This window comes from Poecilia mexicana, unplaced genomic scaffold, assembly GCF_051168715.1.
Source record: "Poecilia mexicana isolate PSO_F unplaced genomic scaffold, ASM5116871v1 scaffold_23, whole genome shotgun sequence".
NCBI lineage: Eukaryota > Metazoa > Chordata > Actinopteri > Cyprinodontiformes > Poeciliidae > Poecilia > Poecilia mexicana.
Window position 1 is genome coordinate 6,351,977 of NW_028263392.1, and position 14,558 is coordinate 6,366,534.

Below are 14,558 nucleotides of genomic sequence, written 5' to 3' on the forward strand. Positions count from 1 at the left end.
TTCGGGAGTAAAGAAGAGAACAGAGAACTGACTTCATCCACTTTCCATTAAAATTCCTGGTGTAAGAGTCGGAAGTGAAGTAGCCGAGGCGCCCACAGCGGAACCCATCCGATAATGTAATGTGTTAAATGAAGCTGACGCGGGCAGGCACTTGCTGCCTCGAAGCTCAGAAAGTGACTCTAAGCTACAGACATGACGCGCTAATTTCAGATATCTCCCCGCTGAACTGCAGATATTCTGCTCATGGATACTTGCTCTTCGGCTTAATCAAATTAATTAACTGGCATTTCATTATATAATTTTAGTACACAACAAATTGAAAAATAATTTCTGTGGGACTTCAGACAGATCAGAGTGAAAAATTAAGTAGATAAAACAAAAATTACACAGAATAACAAAAAAAAAAAAAAACAACGTAATGTTTTAATGTCTTGAGGCAGGAAACCATGCAGGCGATTAGTAGTTCTGCTTTCTTTTTGTGGTACTGTTTGCCTCATGACGGCAGTTTAAAACGTTCATGCGGTGCGAGTCGGGAGCAGGGCCGGATTTAGAAAAATGTGGCTCCCCGGGCCAGAGCCAGTTTGGCGACCTCACCACACAAGCTTCTTTTACACATGACAGTGAGAATATATTCATAGTGAGGTGCGAGCTGACTTCCAAGGGTTTTAAATTCTGTCCCCATGAGTGTCTCCAAATCATTTGTGTTTTAAAAACAAAATTCTTGATAAACTCTGCATCATTTCTACAAACATCTTCATCCTTGCAAGGAAATAATCCAAAATGTTAATCAATCTGGAACAATGTAGCTCCAAAGTCAACATGGTGCAAAATAAATTTAAAATTCAAATTGTATATCTTGGCTTCTTACTCTGCTCATTGGAAATTATGACTCATTTACACTTTAAATCCTTCACTACGTCATTCCTAAACCCATGAAGCAAATAAACGCCCCTTGCCATATCTGTCATTTCACAAAAACCATGGAAAACGTAAAAAGGTGCCTTAACCCTGCCTTTGACTGTTCTCTGAAAGAGGCTTAGGTGTCCAAATTCTGCTTCAAGAGCTGGGAGGCTTTCGTGGGAAGGAGTGGTCAGCAGGTCCTGATCAGCCAATCGGAGACGGACTGCTTGTACTATACTGTTTAGAGGAGGAGAACGAGAATTTAAATAAAAGATATTTTTGATTAAACTATACCCGTTGACTGCTTCCTCAAGATTTCCAACATCTAAGTCTTTTACTGAATAAATAAAGATGTTTACACTTGAACGTTTAATCAACTTTCAGTGTTAGTGTTTTTCTAATCCAGTTTAGTTTTGGTACAACGATTTTTCAGACTTTTTTTTTTTTTTTGTCTAAAGGTTGTGCAGCAGTTTGAGACCAGGCGCTGCTTCACCGTGGAAGTCTCCAGTCCACCTCAGGCCTTGTGTGTCAGTGAAGGTACCCTCTCCCTCCAACCTATAAAACACCAGTTCAGATATTCAGAACTGTACTTTGTGGCATTTGAAATGCCTGAGGGTACTCTGGTGACTACCTGTCATTGTAAAATTGGCCCTTATACATAGAGCCGTCCGGAAATGTGTACGTCCCAGAGCCGTTGTACGCGTTGTCTTTGAACTCTCCTTCATACACGGCCCCAGAGGGAAACTGCAGGGTCCCTTTGCCCAGCATCTGGAGAGAGGAAAGACATACATCTTAAACAAACAGACGTTAACAAGAGGACAGAGAGATGGATAACGCATACTTTGTCCTCTTGCCACTCTCCCGTGTATATGATGCCGCTGGCTGAAGTGTGTTTTCCTGTGCCACTTCTCACCAGCTCTCCAGATTCAGACTTGCGACACTCGCCCTCTGTGAGATGAACACACAGCTTATGTAACTCTGGCACTACTCCTGATTACTTTAGTCTTTATTTACTTTATTTTACTCTTAAGTTTTTGTCATCATTTGAATTATTTTTATAACTACTCAGGTTATCTTTGTGTGATTAAAACATTTAGTCAAACAAATGTTTCCAACTCAACCTGAGTGAAACCCACTTGGTTTGACTAAATGTGCTCCACATTGGTGAAATCAGTTGGGCAACCTTTGTAGATTTTTGTTGTATCTTAAGTAAAACTTCATTAAACCTGTACAGGAAATTACATAGCCTGTGGAAAAAGGTCCAAACATTCAAGTGTTGGTTGGGTTTCCGTCCCTACTCACCGTACTTATCCCCATTTGGAAAAATGAGGGAAACCTTGATTGCAGTGTCTGCAGATAAACACATCCAAATGCATTTAACACTTAAATAAAATTGGTCTAAATGTTGATATTTACATATTCAAACTATGTCCCTTTTTGTTGTCTGACAGAAGATAGAATCACTTGTTTTGTTTTTTTTTCTCTGTGTGATAGTATTTGCACCTCACCAGTCATGCTATGACAGCTTCCCTCAGTTGGCAGATGGCTGTCGGAGTACACAACAGACGCTGTTTCACTCTGAATGGGGAAAAAAAAAAGACGTGTAAAGTCGGAAAATTTAACCCAGAGTCGTGGAGAGTGAAGAATCAGTCTTACCTATGCCCAAATTGGTGTAATTAGCCTAAAATTTTCACAAGTTGTCATTAAGAAGGACCTCCGGCAGCAGGTAGGTGTTGCCATGGTAACAGTGGGGTCTCTAACGCGGCCCAGCAACCACTGTTTGCGGAAAAGGACGGGGTTGTACATCGAAGGGGCGTGGCCTATTAAAAAAAAAAAAAAAAAACGGGCTGAGGCGAACACCGCCGTCCTCTCGAGAGAGGAAAGAACTACAACTGCATTTAAAAACCCTACAAAAAAAGTTTTAATAAATTTACCGTAATGTATAAAAATAGTTCAATGAATCTGGTTTCCTTGGGCGTGATTAAATTTTAATGGCTTTATTCAAAATCTATTTTGATATTGTTAGGAATGGCCAGACATGAATAAAATTAAGTTTCAGTTCAAGGTTGTCTTATTCAAATTTATATTATAAAAATTATGTAAAAAAAAATAGTAATTATGACACACAGCTGATGGTATTATTGCATTTTTACATTGTGGATACAAGAATGAGAAATGTTTTCAATTTATATTATTTGTAGTTTGCCTGTTGTGTGACTATTTATATATTTAGAATAAAAATTAACAGAAAAGGCAGCCAGACAACATTTTTCTCTGTAGGGAGAAATACAACTAAAACCTTTACCTCTGTATTACTGTACATGCAGCTTTTTATTTGCAGTCACTGGTATGGAAAGGTTTATTATTAGCTGATGATGATATAACTCTGTATCCATGCTACATTAAAAAAAAGGAAATTTAGAAACATTTCTAATGCTAGCTGAATGAAAGAGTTTTTATTAGTATTTCTCTTATGTTTGCTTGCTTTCTTTCTACCAGCAGCAGAAGACTAGAGAATCAAGGACCAATCACAACAGTTAGGGGGAGGGACTTGATTTTAAATCCCGCCCACTACTTCCTCACACGTAGTTGAAAAATATATATATTTTTAAGGTATTGTTTCATGAAAATTGATATTACTGCTATACTTGTATAATGCCAAATGTTATAAGTAACTTAAGAGTGGTTTAAAAACTACAGTTATGCAACACAAGAACCGGAAAAGAAAGTCTGAACTCCGAACTTCGGCCAATGAAAGAGAATGTACTGTGCCGGGGGGCGGAGGGTGTTGGAGCTGCTGTTTCAGGTATGTTCACATTTTAAAAGTTCTTTTCTGAAAGGTTGCATCGTCGGCTTTATCGGTTATGATACGTTTCAGACGTTTAGGTTAATCCTAAACTGTGAATCATGAGAGTCTGGGTTGTGAGGAAATCTTTAACACATAGCCTAGCATGCTACAGTGGAAGTTAAGAGCGTGCTAGCTGTTAGCTTGTTAGCTAACAATATGGTTGGGCTCTGGGTACGCTAATTTCGCATTCGTAAACAAACCTTTTCTCACACATGCCGAGACCTTGTACAGTTTATTTCTCATAGTAGGTACGTATTTTGATGAACTATTAACTTCATAGTATAAAGTGTCAATTATCATATATTTTTTAATTTGTGTACTATTTCCATTCAAACTTTTTTTTTCTACATAGTTTTTTAGTTGATGCGTATGATGGTCTTTGTTTTTGACATGTGCGGTACACGAAACATTATGTCTTCTGATCCCACTTAAATAACTCTAGTCGACCTCTTGCTGGCAGATAATATTTATTGAAGTCATTTAATCAAGTTCCCTTACATTAAATTAATTTTGAGTACAACGTAGAACATTTCCTTAAACCCTCAAACAAATTCTCACTCAGTAAATATGATTTAATTGGGGTTAATCATGAAAAAGCTGAACGTATTCTCAAATTGGAATGCTTGTAGTTTTAAATTAATAATGAGGTCAAGTTAATTGACCACCACCATGAACATCTGAGGTTAGTGGTAGTAAACTGGACTCGATGTCTCCTTAAGAACACTCAGTGCTCATGATTGCTTTAACACATTTTAAAATCACATTTACCCCTGAAACGTATTATATTCAGTATAGAAAGACATCATATACATTTTTAGTCTTATTCAGCTACATGTAAAAAAAGAGAACGTAATAAATAGGAACTGTAAAAGTTTAGACTGAGTCTGCTTTAAAATTAAATGTAAAAAAAAAATCAAATAAAAACCCACAATTTTAACAGTAAAAGTTTTGATTACAACCACTTAAGATTTTTTTTTTTTTATATTTTTGACATATACAAAAAACATGAAACAGTTTGAAGACAAAAGAGCTAAGCCAAAGAGACTATATTAATTAAATTTAGCTGTAGGTTAATATTGGAGTAACTGTATGTCCATGAGGAAAGACAGATTAAGAAATGGTTAATATTTCTAAAATAGCAACCCTAAAGCAGCAGGAATAATAATAAAATGACTAATTATATATAGTATGTGCAATAATAAGAATAGTAAAGATAAATTTATTATTCTTAATACTTTACTAGCCTTGCAACTCAGTTAAATCTTCTACAAAAATAAAAATCACATCTCAAAACAGTTTCCAAACAGCTTTTAATGTATGATTATGGTCCTGTTTTATGCTTATTAATGTGCTATTTATTTAAGTTTTTTATGATTCAGTTTTATGTACTTAATGTTCTGTTTGTAATTTTACTTGTTTCCTGTAAAGTGTCTGTTTAGAAAAGCACTACACAAATAAAATATATTATTATTATTATTATTATAAAAGCCGATGTAGAGCTGTTAAACTATTAAAATTTGACAAGAATGTTTTTTAGATAAAGTTTGATAGTTGAATTGATTAAAAGAAAAAAGTGTAGATAATGTGTACAACTCAACCTGATTGCACTGCAGAATTAAAACTACGAAAAACCTAAATAAAAAAAAAAAGTACAAACTTCATGCGTTACAATGACAACCGACCCACCATCTGACGTTTCTTAACTCTCTGAAGTATTTCTAACCTTCCCCGTGATTGTGCCCTCACAACTCTTTTTGCTAATAATACGCCTGAGCAGCCGCTTTGCCTCTGGGCTGCGCGGCCCTGCTGGAGTTGTTGCTCCGCGGTTTGATTGCATAATTGCAGCCAACAGCGTTGTGTGTCAGCCACCATCTCATTGCTTTGCACTTGAATTGAAAATCCCCCCTCAGCTATAAGCCACTCTCCGCTCCGTCGTGCCCGTACAGTAACCGCCTTGCTCTGCGTCTATCTCCCGTCTCTGCTGCTGTTTCCAGGATTCCAGGCTGCCTTTCTGTTTTTTTTCTTTTTCTTGCTTTTAAAGCTGAAAACACACACATCCAATCTGCTCTTTTTCTGTCTCCGTTCACAGATGGTTCGCAGCCATGAAGGAACACTGACTGAAGGTTTGCTTACTTTGAAGTTTAAGGGAGTTTATTTGGAGAAATCCTGCATGTTTTTTTTTTTTTTACACTGACTGTGTGTGTCGGAGCAGAAAGATGAACACCAGGAGAAGAGGAGGGAAGCCAAACAGAGGAGGAGGAAGGTTTAACAAGCCCAGAGGAGGCGGAGGTGGCGGAGGTGGAAGCCGGAAGGGAGGAGGAGCTGCCGGTCACTGGGATGACGACGATTATGATTTCAGCCTCGATTTTGGACCCTCTCGCTCCAGCAGGTATTCACGGCATCACTTATCACATTATCAGCTTTGCTTTCCCTGAACTTCTGTCTCTTCAGACCTGGAAAAGGACGAGGCGGCGGAGGCGGCGGCGGCGGAGGCGGCGGCGGCGGCGGCGGCGGCGGTGGCAGCGGGCGTGGAAGGGGGAGAGATGCGGGACGAGGATGGGGATTTAACGATCGCCGAAGGGACTCGAAGGGCGACAGGAAGCCCCTCCCCAGGTCCCTGGTGAGCACCAGGGTCCCTCTGAAAGCAGGCGACGGCAGCAGGCCCGAGGCAAGCAGCATGCCCTTGCAGAGGATCTTCATGACCAATGAGAACCAAGAACAGCTCAAGGAGTTGCTGCGGGAGCTGCAGTCGCAGGATTTTGACGAGCCTTATGAGTGAGTCTACGCTTCTGTTGTTGTTGTTTTATTTGTTATTCGGAACAAACATAGGACTCTGTTTGCATCAGGGAGTCTGGCTCTGATTATTCAGAAGAAGAGGAGGAGGAATATGATGAGCTGGATCCCCGTGAGGAAGGTCAGTTTTGGGTCACTAACGATGAGCCTGTGGAGCGAGATGAGAGCCCTGCTTATTACCCAGAGGAGGAAGAAGAGGAGGAGGAAGAGAAGGAGCGACCCACACCTGAACCCGTCATCTCCTTATTTGCTGTCGGGAAGCTCTGCAGGTGATCACATCAGAAAGTTTGTTTTAAGGTCAAACAGGGTTGAAACCTGAAACCCGAGCTGCTCCTGAAATTAACCAGTTTCTATTAAGACTCTGGGAAAGTTTGGACTTGAACCAAAGTATTTTTACTCAGTATTTGATTTTTCAAACTTTATTTCTGATATTATCATCTGTGTGTTTCTTTGCCCTTCTTTCTTCCTTCTCTTCTTTCATCCCCTTTTCCTTCCTTCTACTAACATCTTTAATTATAAATATAATACCAGATCTAGGCTTAAGCAGGTTTTCAGTCTTTCATTGAATAATTAATTGAATTTCCACAACAGAATTACATTAAAGGTCCCAGTAACATGATGTACATCTGTTTTTGTCAGGTTAGACTTTTTTTTAAAGATAATTTTCCATGAACATCAACATCCCAAAAATTAAAACAGATCCATTCTTATTTATCCAAAGTTCTGTGTTGTTCATTTTAGACATAATCAAAATAATATGGTGATTTTTTTTTTAAAAGTTACAACTAATTTCCTTTACTGGATTTTTAACTAAAACTCTTGTAACACTTGCTGCTCTAAACCAATTTTATTTATTTTATTATTTATAATTTATTTTTTTCATAACATTTTTGTGTTCCTTTTTAAAGATACGGCTTCGACAGGGAGAGAAGCAAACAGGCTCTGGAGTCCGGCGGAGGAGAATTCGGGGCGACTCTAGAGCATCTCCTCCTCCAGGTCTTCAGCGAACGCTTCGGACAGAAAGCGGTTTCCCCCGACGGCCTCCAGGGGGTGCCGATGGACGAATGCCTGAGCCAGCGTCAGGAGGAAGCGCTGGCGTTGGCCGCCATTTACGGCGACCGTTTCAACGAGCGCATCGCCAACGCCGTGTGGACGGTGTCTCTGGACGTCCCCTTCCTCTCTGACAAACCGGCCAGAAACGGAGGCGACGCCGCGGGCAAGAACAGCCGCAACGTTTGTAAATTCTACCTCAAAGACCGCGGCTGCCGCTTCGGCGACAAATGCCGGTTCAGACACGAGATTCCAGGCAGAGAGAAGTCTGGGGCGGGCTCCTCGGACCCAAAGGCGCCGAGCCAGCCCGGCTTCACCAGCTACTCTCCTCCTGAGTACGAGCTGGAGGTCCGCTTCCCGAAGGGAAACCGTTACCCTCACCAGGCGCCGATAGTCGCCTTCAGCACCAACGACGAGTCGGTGGCAGCCGCGGGGAGACTCAGTGTCACCGAGAAGCTGTTTGGAGAAGCGCTAGCTGCAGCGAAGAGTGGCGAGCCCGTTGTTTACACCCTGATCACCCTCTGCGAGGACGAGCCGAGTATGAAGGAGCTTCTGGCCGTCGGGCATCACAAGTACAGCACGCCGCCTCCTGTGGTGGCACCACAACCGAATCCTCTCGGCATCGCAAAGAGCAGAACCAGCAGCACCAACAGCAGGAGGGCCACTCCGCCAGCAACCCAGAAACCCACAGAAAGTGAGTCATCCAGGTCCGCAGACATCTGACGTTTGTTGTTTCGCTTTTGATGCCTGTTCTTCCTTCCAGTAAAAGAGACTGGAGAGGCTGAGGAGCCTGAGGAGGACGTGGAGGTGGAAGCCGTCCCAGTGGAGACCGAGAGCTACGTCAACCTGAGGAAGAAGATGGAGAGCAAGCACAGTCAGAAAACTGAGAACCTCCTGCAAGAAAACGGCAAGCTTTGTCGAGACTTCCAGAGAAAACAGGTAGAAAGCATCAGAAACTTTACATCGTCCCCTTCGTACAACAATGGCCCAAGTTATTTTTTGCCAAAAAGTAATTTTTTATTTTATGTTTTTTTATCTAAGCTATCATTTGGAAAGAAACAGGTGATTTTATTTTGTGTCAAAACCACATTTGCCATAACTATAGAAAGGTGTCCATTCATGTACTTTGGTACGGAAGATGATCAGGACCACTAATAAAAACTGAATTCTGACTTTAATGTCAATATTCTGACTTTCTTTCTCCAAAAATTTTTTTCCTCCATTTTCTGAAAGTTTTTCTTCAAATTACAATGTTTGCGTTTTTTCTTCTTCTCCAAATTCTGACTTTTTTTCTAATTCTGGTGTTTTTTTCCCCTCCAATTTCTGACATCTTTTTCTCCAGCTTCTAAGTTTTTTTCTCCAAATGTTGATGTTTTTTTCTCCAGATTTTGACTTTTTTTTTCTCTCTCCAAATTCTGACTTTAAACTCAGACTTCGGACTTTAATCTCAGAATTCTGATTTTTCTTTTTTTCAGGATTCTAACTTTTAGACTTGTCTTTCTCCTTCATTCCAGTCTTCCAGGCGCTTTAAGTCTATGATGGAGCAGAGGAGGAACCTCCCGGCTTGGCAGGAGAAAGAGAACATCCTGGATGAGTTGGACAGCTGCCAGGTTCTGGTGATCAGCGGGATGACCGGGTAAGGCGACGCTCTTCATCTGTCGTGTTTCTGTTCTCTGTGCATTTTTAAAACGTCTCCTTCTTTCCAGGTGTGGTAAGACCACTCAGATTCCTCAGTTCATCCTGGACTCCTCTTTGGCCGGTCCTGCTGGAAAGGTGGCCAACATCATCTGCACTCAGCCTCGGCGGATTTCTGCCATCTCTGTGGCTCAGAGAGTCGCACAGGAGCGGGCCGAGTGTCTGGGGAACTCTGTGGGCTACCAGATCCGCCTGGAAAGCGTCAGGGTATGCACATATCCTGGTTTATATTCCATTAGTAGGTGCATGTGCAGGATTTTAACATTTCATGACGTTTAACCTCATTTCAAACTCTGATTACATGCAGAGGAAACCCAAATGTGGATACCTTCCACCGTGCAGAGAAGATAAATCTCTTTCTTTCCTACATTTTCCAGACGTCGGCCACCCGGCTGCTGTACTGCACCACAGGCGTTCTGCTCAGAAGACTGGAGGGCGACGCAGACCTCAGAGGAGTGTCGCACGTTATTGTGGATGAGGTGCATGAGCGGACAGAGGAGAGGTCAGCTTACTGAACTCGGATGAATGTTTTACCCTGTGCAGAGTCTTCATGTTTTCTTTACGTCTTCTGTTGTTTCTTTTTTTTTTCCACACAGCGACTTCCTGCTGTTGGTGCTTAAGGACCTTATTACAAAGAGGCAAGACCTGAAGATTATTCTAATGAGTGCCACTCTCAATGCCAACCTCTTCTCAGAGTATTTCTACAACTGTCCTACTATCCATATACCCGGTACAGACTCTGGTCCACAGTGCATAACTTGAATGTGGAACTTTAATGTGTCTAATCTAAATGTTCCTCTCCTCCAGGTCGTACATTCCCTGTTGATCAGTTTTTTCTTGAAGATGCCATTGCTAAAACTGGGTAATAATCTTCACTTTTCTTCTAGCTAAATAATCTAGAAAAGCCTGGCATTTGATTTGAGATTTTCCAGGTCTGGATGAAATGAAATGTTTGAATTTTCACATTTTACTCTTTATTCCATTTGTCTTCCTTTCTTGGTTTCTGTCTTTGTTTCTTTCTGTTTTTCTTTCCATTGTCTGACTTTTACTCTCTTTTTTTCTGTTTTTCTTTCTGTCATTCATTCATTGTCTCTTTTTATTTCCTGTCTTTTTTTCTTGTTTTCTCCTTTATTTGTCTGTTTGTATTATCTGTCCATCCATTATTCCATCTGACCTCTGCCCCCAATCCTTTGTTTCATTTATGTTTCCAGCTACGTCATAGAAGATGGCAGCCCTTTCATGCGCTCAGGAAAACAGAACTCGTCTTCTGCAAGCGGCCGAGGAGGCGTGAGGGACGCGGTGGACGACTTGGGCGACGACGTGTGGAACTTCATGTCTTTCTGCAAGAAAGATTTTGTCAAAGATTCGATCCCAGACCAGCAGCTCAGCCTGCAGGAGCTCACCGTTAGATACAAAGGTGAGTTTAGCAGAAATTGTTCAGCTTCTAGGTTCTGTCAGGGTGTTAATGATCCACTTTGCTCCTACAGACACAAAGAAATCTGTCCTTAAAACTATCGCTGCCATGGACCTGGACAAGATCAACATGGACTTGGTGGAGAGCCTGCTGGAGTGGATAGTGGACGGACAACACAACTACCCACCAGGTCAGAGTTTTTCAGAGCCAGTCAGGACACTTTGTGCTGCTCTTTGTAAAAAGGTGACATTCTTAATATTTCAAACTACTTTTATTGGTTTGATTGCAGGTGCTGTGTTGGTGTTTATGCCAGGCCTCGCTGAGATTAAGATGCTTTACGAGCAGCTGCAGTCCAACAGGATATTCAACAACAGACGCGCCACCAGGTTTGGGACTTTTATTACAATTGTTTGTTTTTTTTAAAGTGCAATTTTTTTATTATTTTTTTTTGTGAGCTTTACAGAAACAGAACATTTACTGACATTAAATCCTGCTGTTTGTGCAGCAAAATAATTTTTGGATGTTTAGTCAGTGGGCGAAATTATTGTCTTTAAGAAAAATGGCAAGAATCCCTTAAAATAAACATAAACATTTACTTAAAACCCATTCTCTTTTTTAAGTTAAGAATCTAGAGTAGTACTCAGTTTAAGATGATCGCTCCAGCAATGAAAGGTTCACTTATTCTAAGGCTTTTTGCACATCCTGTGAATTCACTGAATTACATGATTCTCCGTTTTATAAAAGATCCACAATGTTCAGTTTTTGTTTGTCGCGCACACACACACACACGCGCACACACACACACACACACACACACACACACACACCAGATGCGTTGTCTACCCCCTCCACTCCACCCTGTCCAACGAGGAGCAGCAGGCCGTCTTCAGCCGCCCCCCCGAGGGCGTCACCAAGATCATCATCTCCACCAACATCGCAGAGACCTCAGTAACCATCGACGACGTGGTTTACGTCATCGACTCTGGAAAGATGAAGGAAAAGAGGTGGGGTTAGATTAGATTAAACAGATTAATCCTTTTTTTAAAAAAAACGGTTTTGAGACGAGTCCGTGTTGCGCTGCCTGTTCGCTCAGGTATGATGCTTCCAAGAGCATGGAGAGCCTGGAGGACTCATGGGTGTCCCGGGCCAACGCACTGCAGAGGAAAGGTCGAGCGGGCCGAGTGGCCTCTGGGGTTTGCTTCCACCTCTTCACCAGCCACTGCTTCCGCCACCAGCTGGCTGAGCAGCAGCTGCCCGAGATCCAGAGAGTTCCCCTGGAGCAGCTCTGCCTCCGGTCCGTCCGTCTGCTTCCTGGTTTTGCTCCTTTTGTTAAAGACGAGTTTTTAAATTCTAACTCGCATTTCCTGCTCTTTCCGTGACAGAATTAAGATCCTGGACTTGTTCGCCGAGCAGCAGCTGGAGTCCGTCTTCTCTCGGCTCATCGAGCCGCCGGCCGAGGGGAGCCAGGACGCAGCCAGGCAGCGCCTCCAGGACCTGGGAGCTCTGACCCCGGACGAGAAGCTGACCCCGCTGGGCTACCACCTGGCCTGCCTGCCCGTCGACGTGCGCATCGGGAAACTCATGCTGTTCGGTGCCATCTTCCGCTGCCTCGACCCGGCGCTCACCATCGCAGCCAGTCTGGCCTTTAAATCACCGTTTGTAAGCAGGATTTTCTTTACGATGTGAATCACAACTACGTGGAGCTAATCTCTAATATGAAAAAAAAAACAACAATTCAACATCCTGATTCCTGAAGACTTTGTGCATTTGGGCCGTTTCCAGGTGTCACCTTGGGATAAGAGAGAGGAAGCCAGCGAGAAGAAACTTGGCTTTGCAGTGGCTAACAGTGACCATCTGGCTTTGTTACAGGCATACAAGGTACTGACTTTTTTTTTTTTCTACGAAGTATGAATGGCAATACACAGTCTAATTACCTTTCCCACCATCTGTGTTTTAAATCTGCTGCTTCTGTGTAAAAAAGCAATCCACTGTCTTATGATGCAGCAACAACATAGAATAGAAATATCTGGGAATGTGAGTTTTGGAACGGTATAGATTGTGCAACGGATCCTCTCCCTCCTCGGCAGGGTTGGTGCTGCGCTGCAAAGAGCGGTAACCAGGCCGGCTTCCGCTACTGTAGGGAGAACTTCCTGTCCTGGCGCAGTTTACAGGTCAGAAATCACAAACTTCTTAGATAAAAGTTTGGGATCGTGTTGTGAAATAAACTCTTTAAACATCTTAAACTTTGCTCCCTGTCCAGGAGATCTCCAGCCTGAAGAGGCAGTTTGCGGAGCTGCTGTCAGACATCGGCTTCATTAAGGAGGGATTGAGGGCCAGGGTTATTGAACGCTTATCCTCACAGGGAGCGGATGGTGTTTTGGAGGCTACTGGGCCTGAGGTGAGTCACACACACACACACACACACACACACACACTGAATCCATCGTTTTGCTTTAAATGTGAAGAACGCCTCTTTGAAATTTGTCATATTTTGCTTCCCAGGCCAACCTTAACTCAGAAAACATCCGCCTGATGTCTGCAATGCTGTGCGCAGCTCTCTATCCAAACGTGGTCCAGGTGATTGTCCTTCGATGTTTTCTGCTCCCAATAGTTTTAAAAAGGTTCTTTTATGAGCTGAAGCTCGACGTTTTCGGTCGATCCAGGTTCGAGCTCCTCAGGGGAATTACAAGATGACCAGCAAGGGCGCCATGAAGATGCAACCGAAAGCCAACGAGCTGCGCTTCATGACAAAGAGCGACGGCTGCGTCCACATCCACCCCTCGTCCGTCAACTACACGGTAAGCTTGAGCCGCAGGGAACCGCCGAGGTCGGCTCAGACCAAAAAAAAAAAAAAACGTGATTCTTTCGACTCTCAGGTGCGCCATTACGGCAGCCCCTACCTGGTTTACCACGAGAAGGTGAAGACGAGCCGCATCTTCATCAGAGACTGCAGCATGGTGTGCGTCTACCCACTGGTGCTGTTCGGAGGCGGTCAGGTCAACGTGGAGCTCCACAAAGGGGAGTTCGTCATCTCTCTGGACGACGGCTGGATCCGGTTCGCAGCAGCGTCTCATCAGGTCGGACAAACTGTTACGGATTAAATAAAATAACTTGATCCCAAATTCTTGAGAATACCAACCTGTGTGTGTGTGTGTTTTCCAGGTGGCTGAGCTGGTAAAGGAGCTGCGCTGGGAGCTGGACCAGCTGCTGGAAGACAAAATCAGGAACCCGAGCATGGACCTGTGCAGCTGCCCCCGAGGTTCCCGCATCATCCGCATGATCGTCCACCTCATAACCACCCAGTAAGGCCCCAGCGGAGCGCCGCATGATCCGTTTACCCTGAAGGGCTAAAACATGTGGAGCTCTGCTAGTGACTGTAATTGAATCTCCAGCTCTATGCAGACGACGAAGTCGTATTTTTGATATCTCGTTTTGTGTATCGATTCCAAACCGTTACCACACATGCACTAAAGCACACGTGCACTTGATGTCAGATGATCTCTCTAAGTGGTCACTGTAGTTGGGGTTGTGTGTGTCACAACTTGAGTGTTTTCTTGGGTCCATATTGGATTTTTTTTTTTTTTTTTTCAATTCTGAAGTGACTGCATGCAAATGTGTATTTATTTGAAATGCATGATTGATTGAGATCCAAGAGCTGCTGCATGGTGTTCAGATATTTTCCAATATGTTGAATGTATTTTTCTGTTGAAATGATGTCAAAACTACGCTTTAACAATGTGAACGGAAGGGCTACAGAGACGGGTCGTGACCTTCGCCGCCAAAGAAAGCCGTCATCTTTCAAATGACAAAACCCCACTTCACAGTGCCCTGCAAATAAAACTGAAAGTAATGCCTGGT

General features: G+C 42.9%; 2 protein-coding genes and 1 long non-coding RNA gene across 3 annotated transcripts; 1 reads left to right on the top strand and 2 right to left on the bottom strand.

Annotated features, from left to right (window-relative positions):
* Window positions 1–20: 20 nt before the first annotated feature.
* Window positions 21–2,062, bottom strand: morn2 (MORN repeat containing 2). Its single transcript, XM_088003531.1, has 4 exons — window positions 2,017–2,062; window positions 1,742–1,848; window positions 1,532–1,668; window positions 21–1,455 (listed from the first exon to the last, which is right to left on the bottom strand). Exons 1-4 carry the CDS (start codon window positions 2,060–2,062, stop codon window positions 1,353–1,355), a joined length of 393 nt encoding a protein of 130 aa, XP_087859657.1. The 3' UTR covers window positions 21–1,352.
* Window positions 2,063–2,077: 15 nt separating this feature from the next.
* On the bottom strand, window positions 2,078–3,424 carry LOC148152485 (uncharacterized). The gene is made up of 3 exons (XR_015762199.1): window positions 2,557–3,424; window positions 2,409–2,478; window positions 2,078–2,250 (listed from the first exon to the last, which is right to left on the bottom strand). It is a non-coding gene; the product is annotated as an uncharacterized LOC148152485 (long non-coding RNA).
* Window positions 3,425–3,461: 37 nt separating this feature from the next.
* Window positions 3,462–14,557, top strand: dhx57 (DEAH (Asp-Glu-Ala-Asp/His) box polypeptide 57). Its single transcript, XM_014985052.2, has 25 exons — window positions 3,462–3,706; window positions 5,838–5,871; window positions 5,961–6,137; window positions 6,200–6,523; window positions 6,595–6,810; window positions 7,450–8,285; window positions 8,355–8,530; window positions 9,106–9,227; window positions 9,298–9,493; window positions 9,664–9,788; window positions 9,883–10,016; window positions 10,094–10,148; window positions 10,498–10,703; window positions 10,774–10,890; window positions 10,990–11,086; window positions 11,531–11,704; window positions 11,794–11,994; window positions 12,083–12,359; window positions 12,483–12,578; window positions 12,788–12,871; window positions 12,961–13,098; window positions 13,203–13,277; window positions 13,364–13,498; window positions 13,577–13,777; window positions 13,863–14,557. Exons 3-25 carry the CDS (start codon window positions 5,965–5,967, stop codon window positions 14,004–14,006), a joined length of 4,302 nt encoding a protein of 1,433 aa, XP_014840538.2. The 5' UTR covers window positions 3,462–3,706; window positions 5,838–5,871; window positions 5,961–5,964; the 3' UTR covers window positions 14,007–14,557.
* Window position 14,558: the final 1 nt, after the last annotated feature.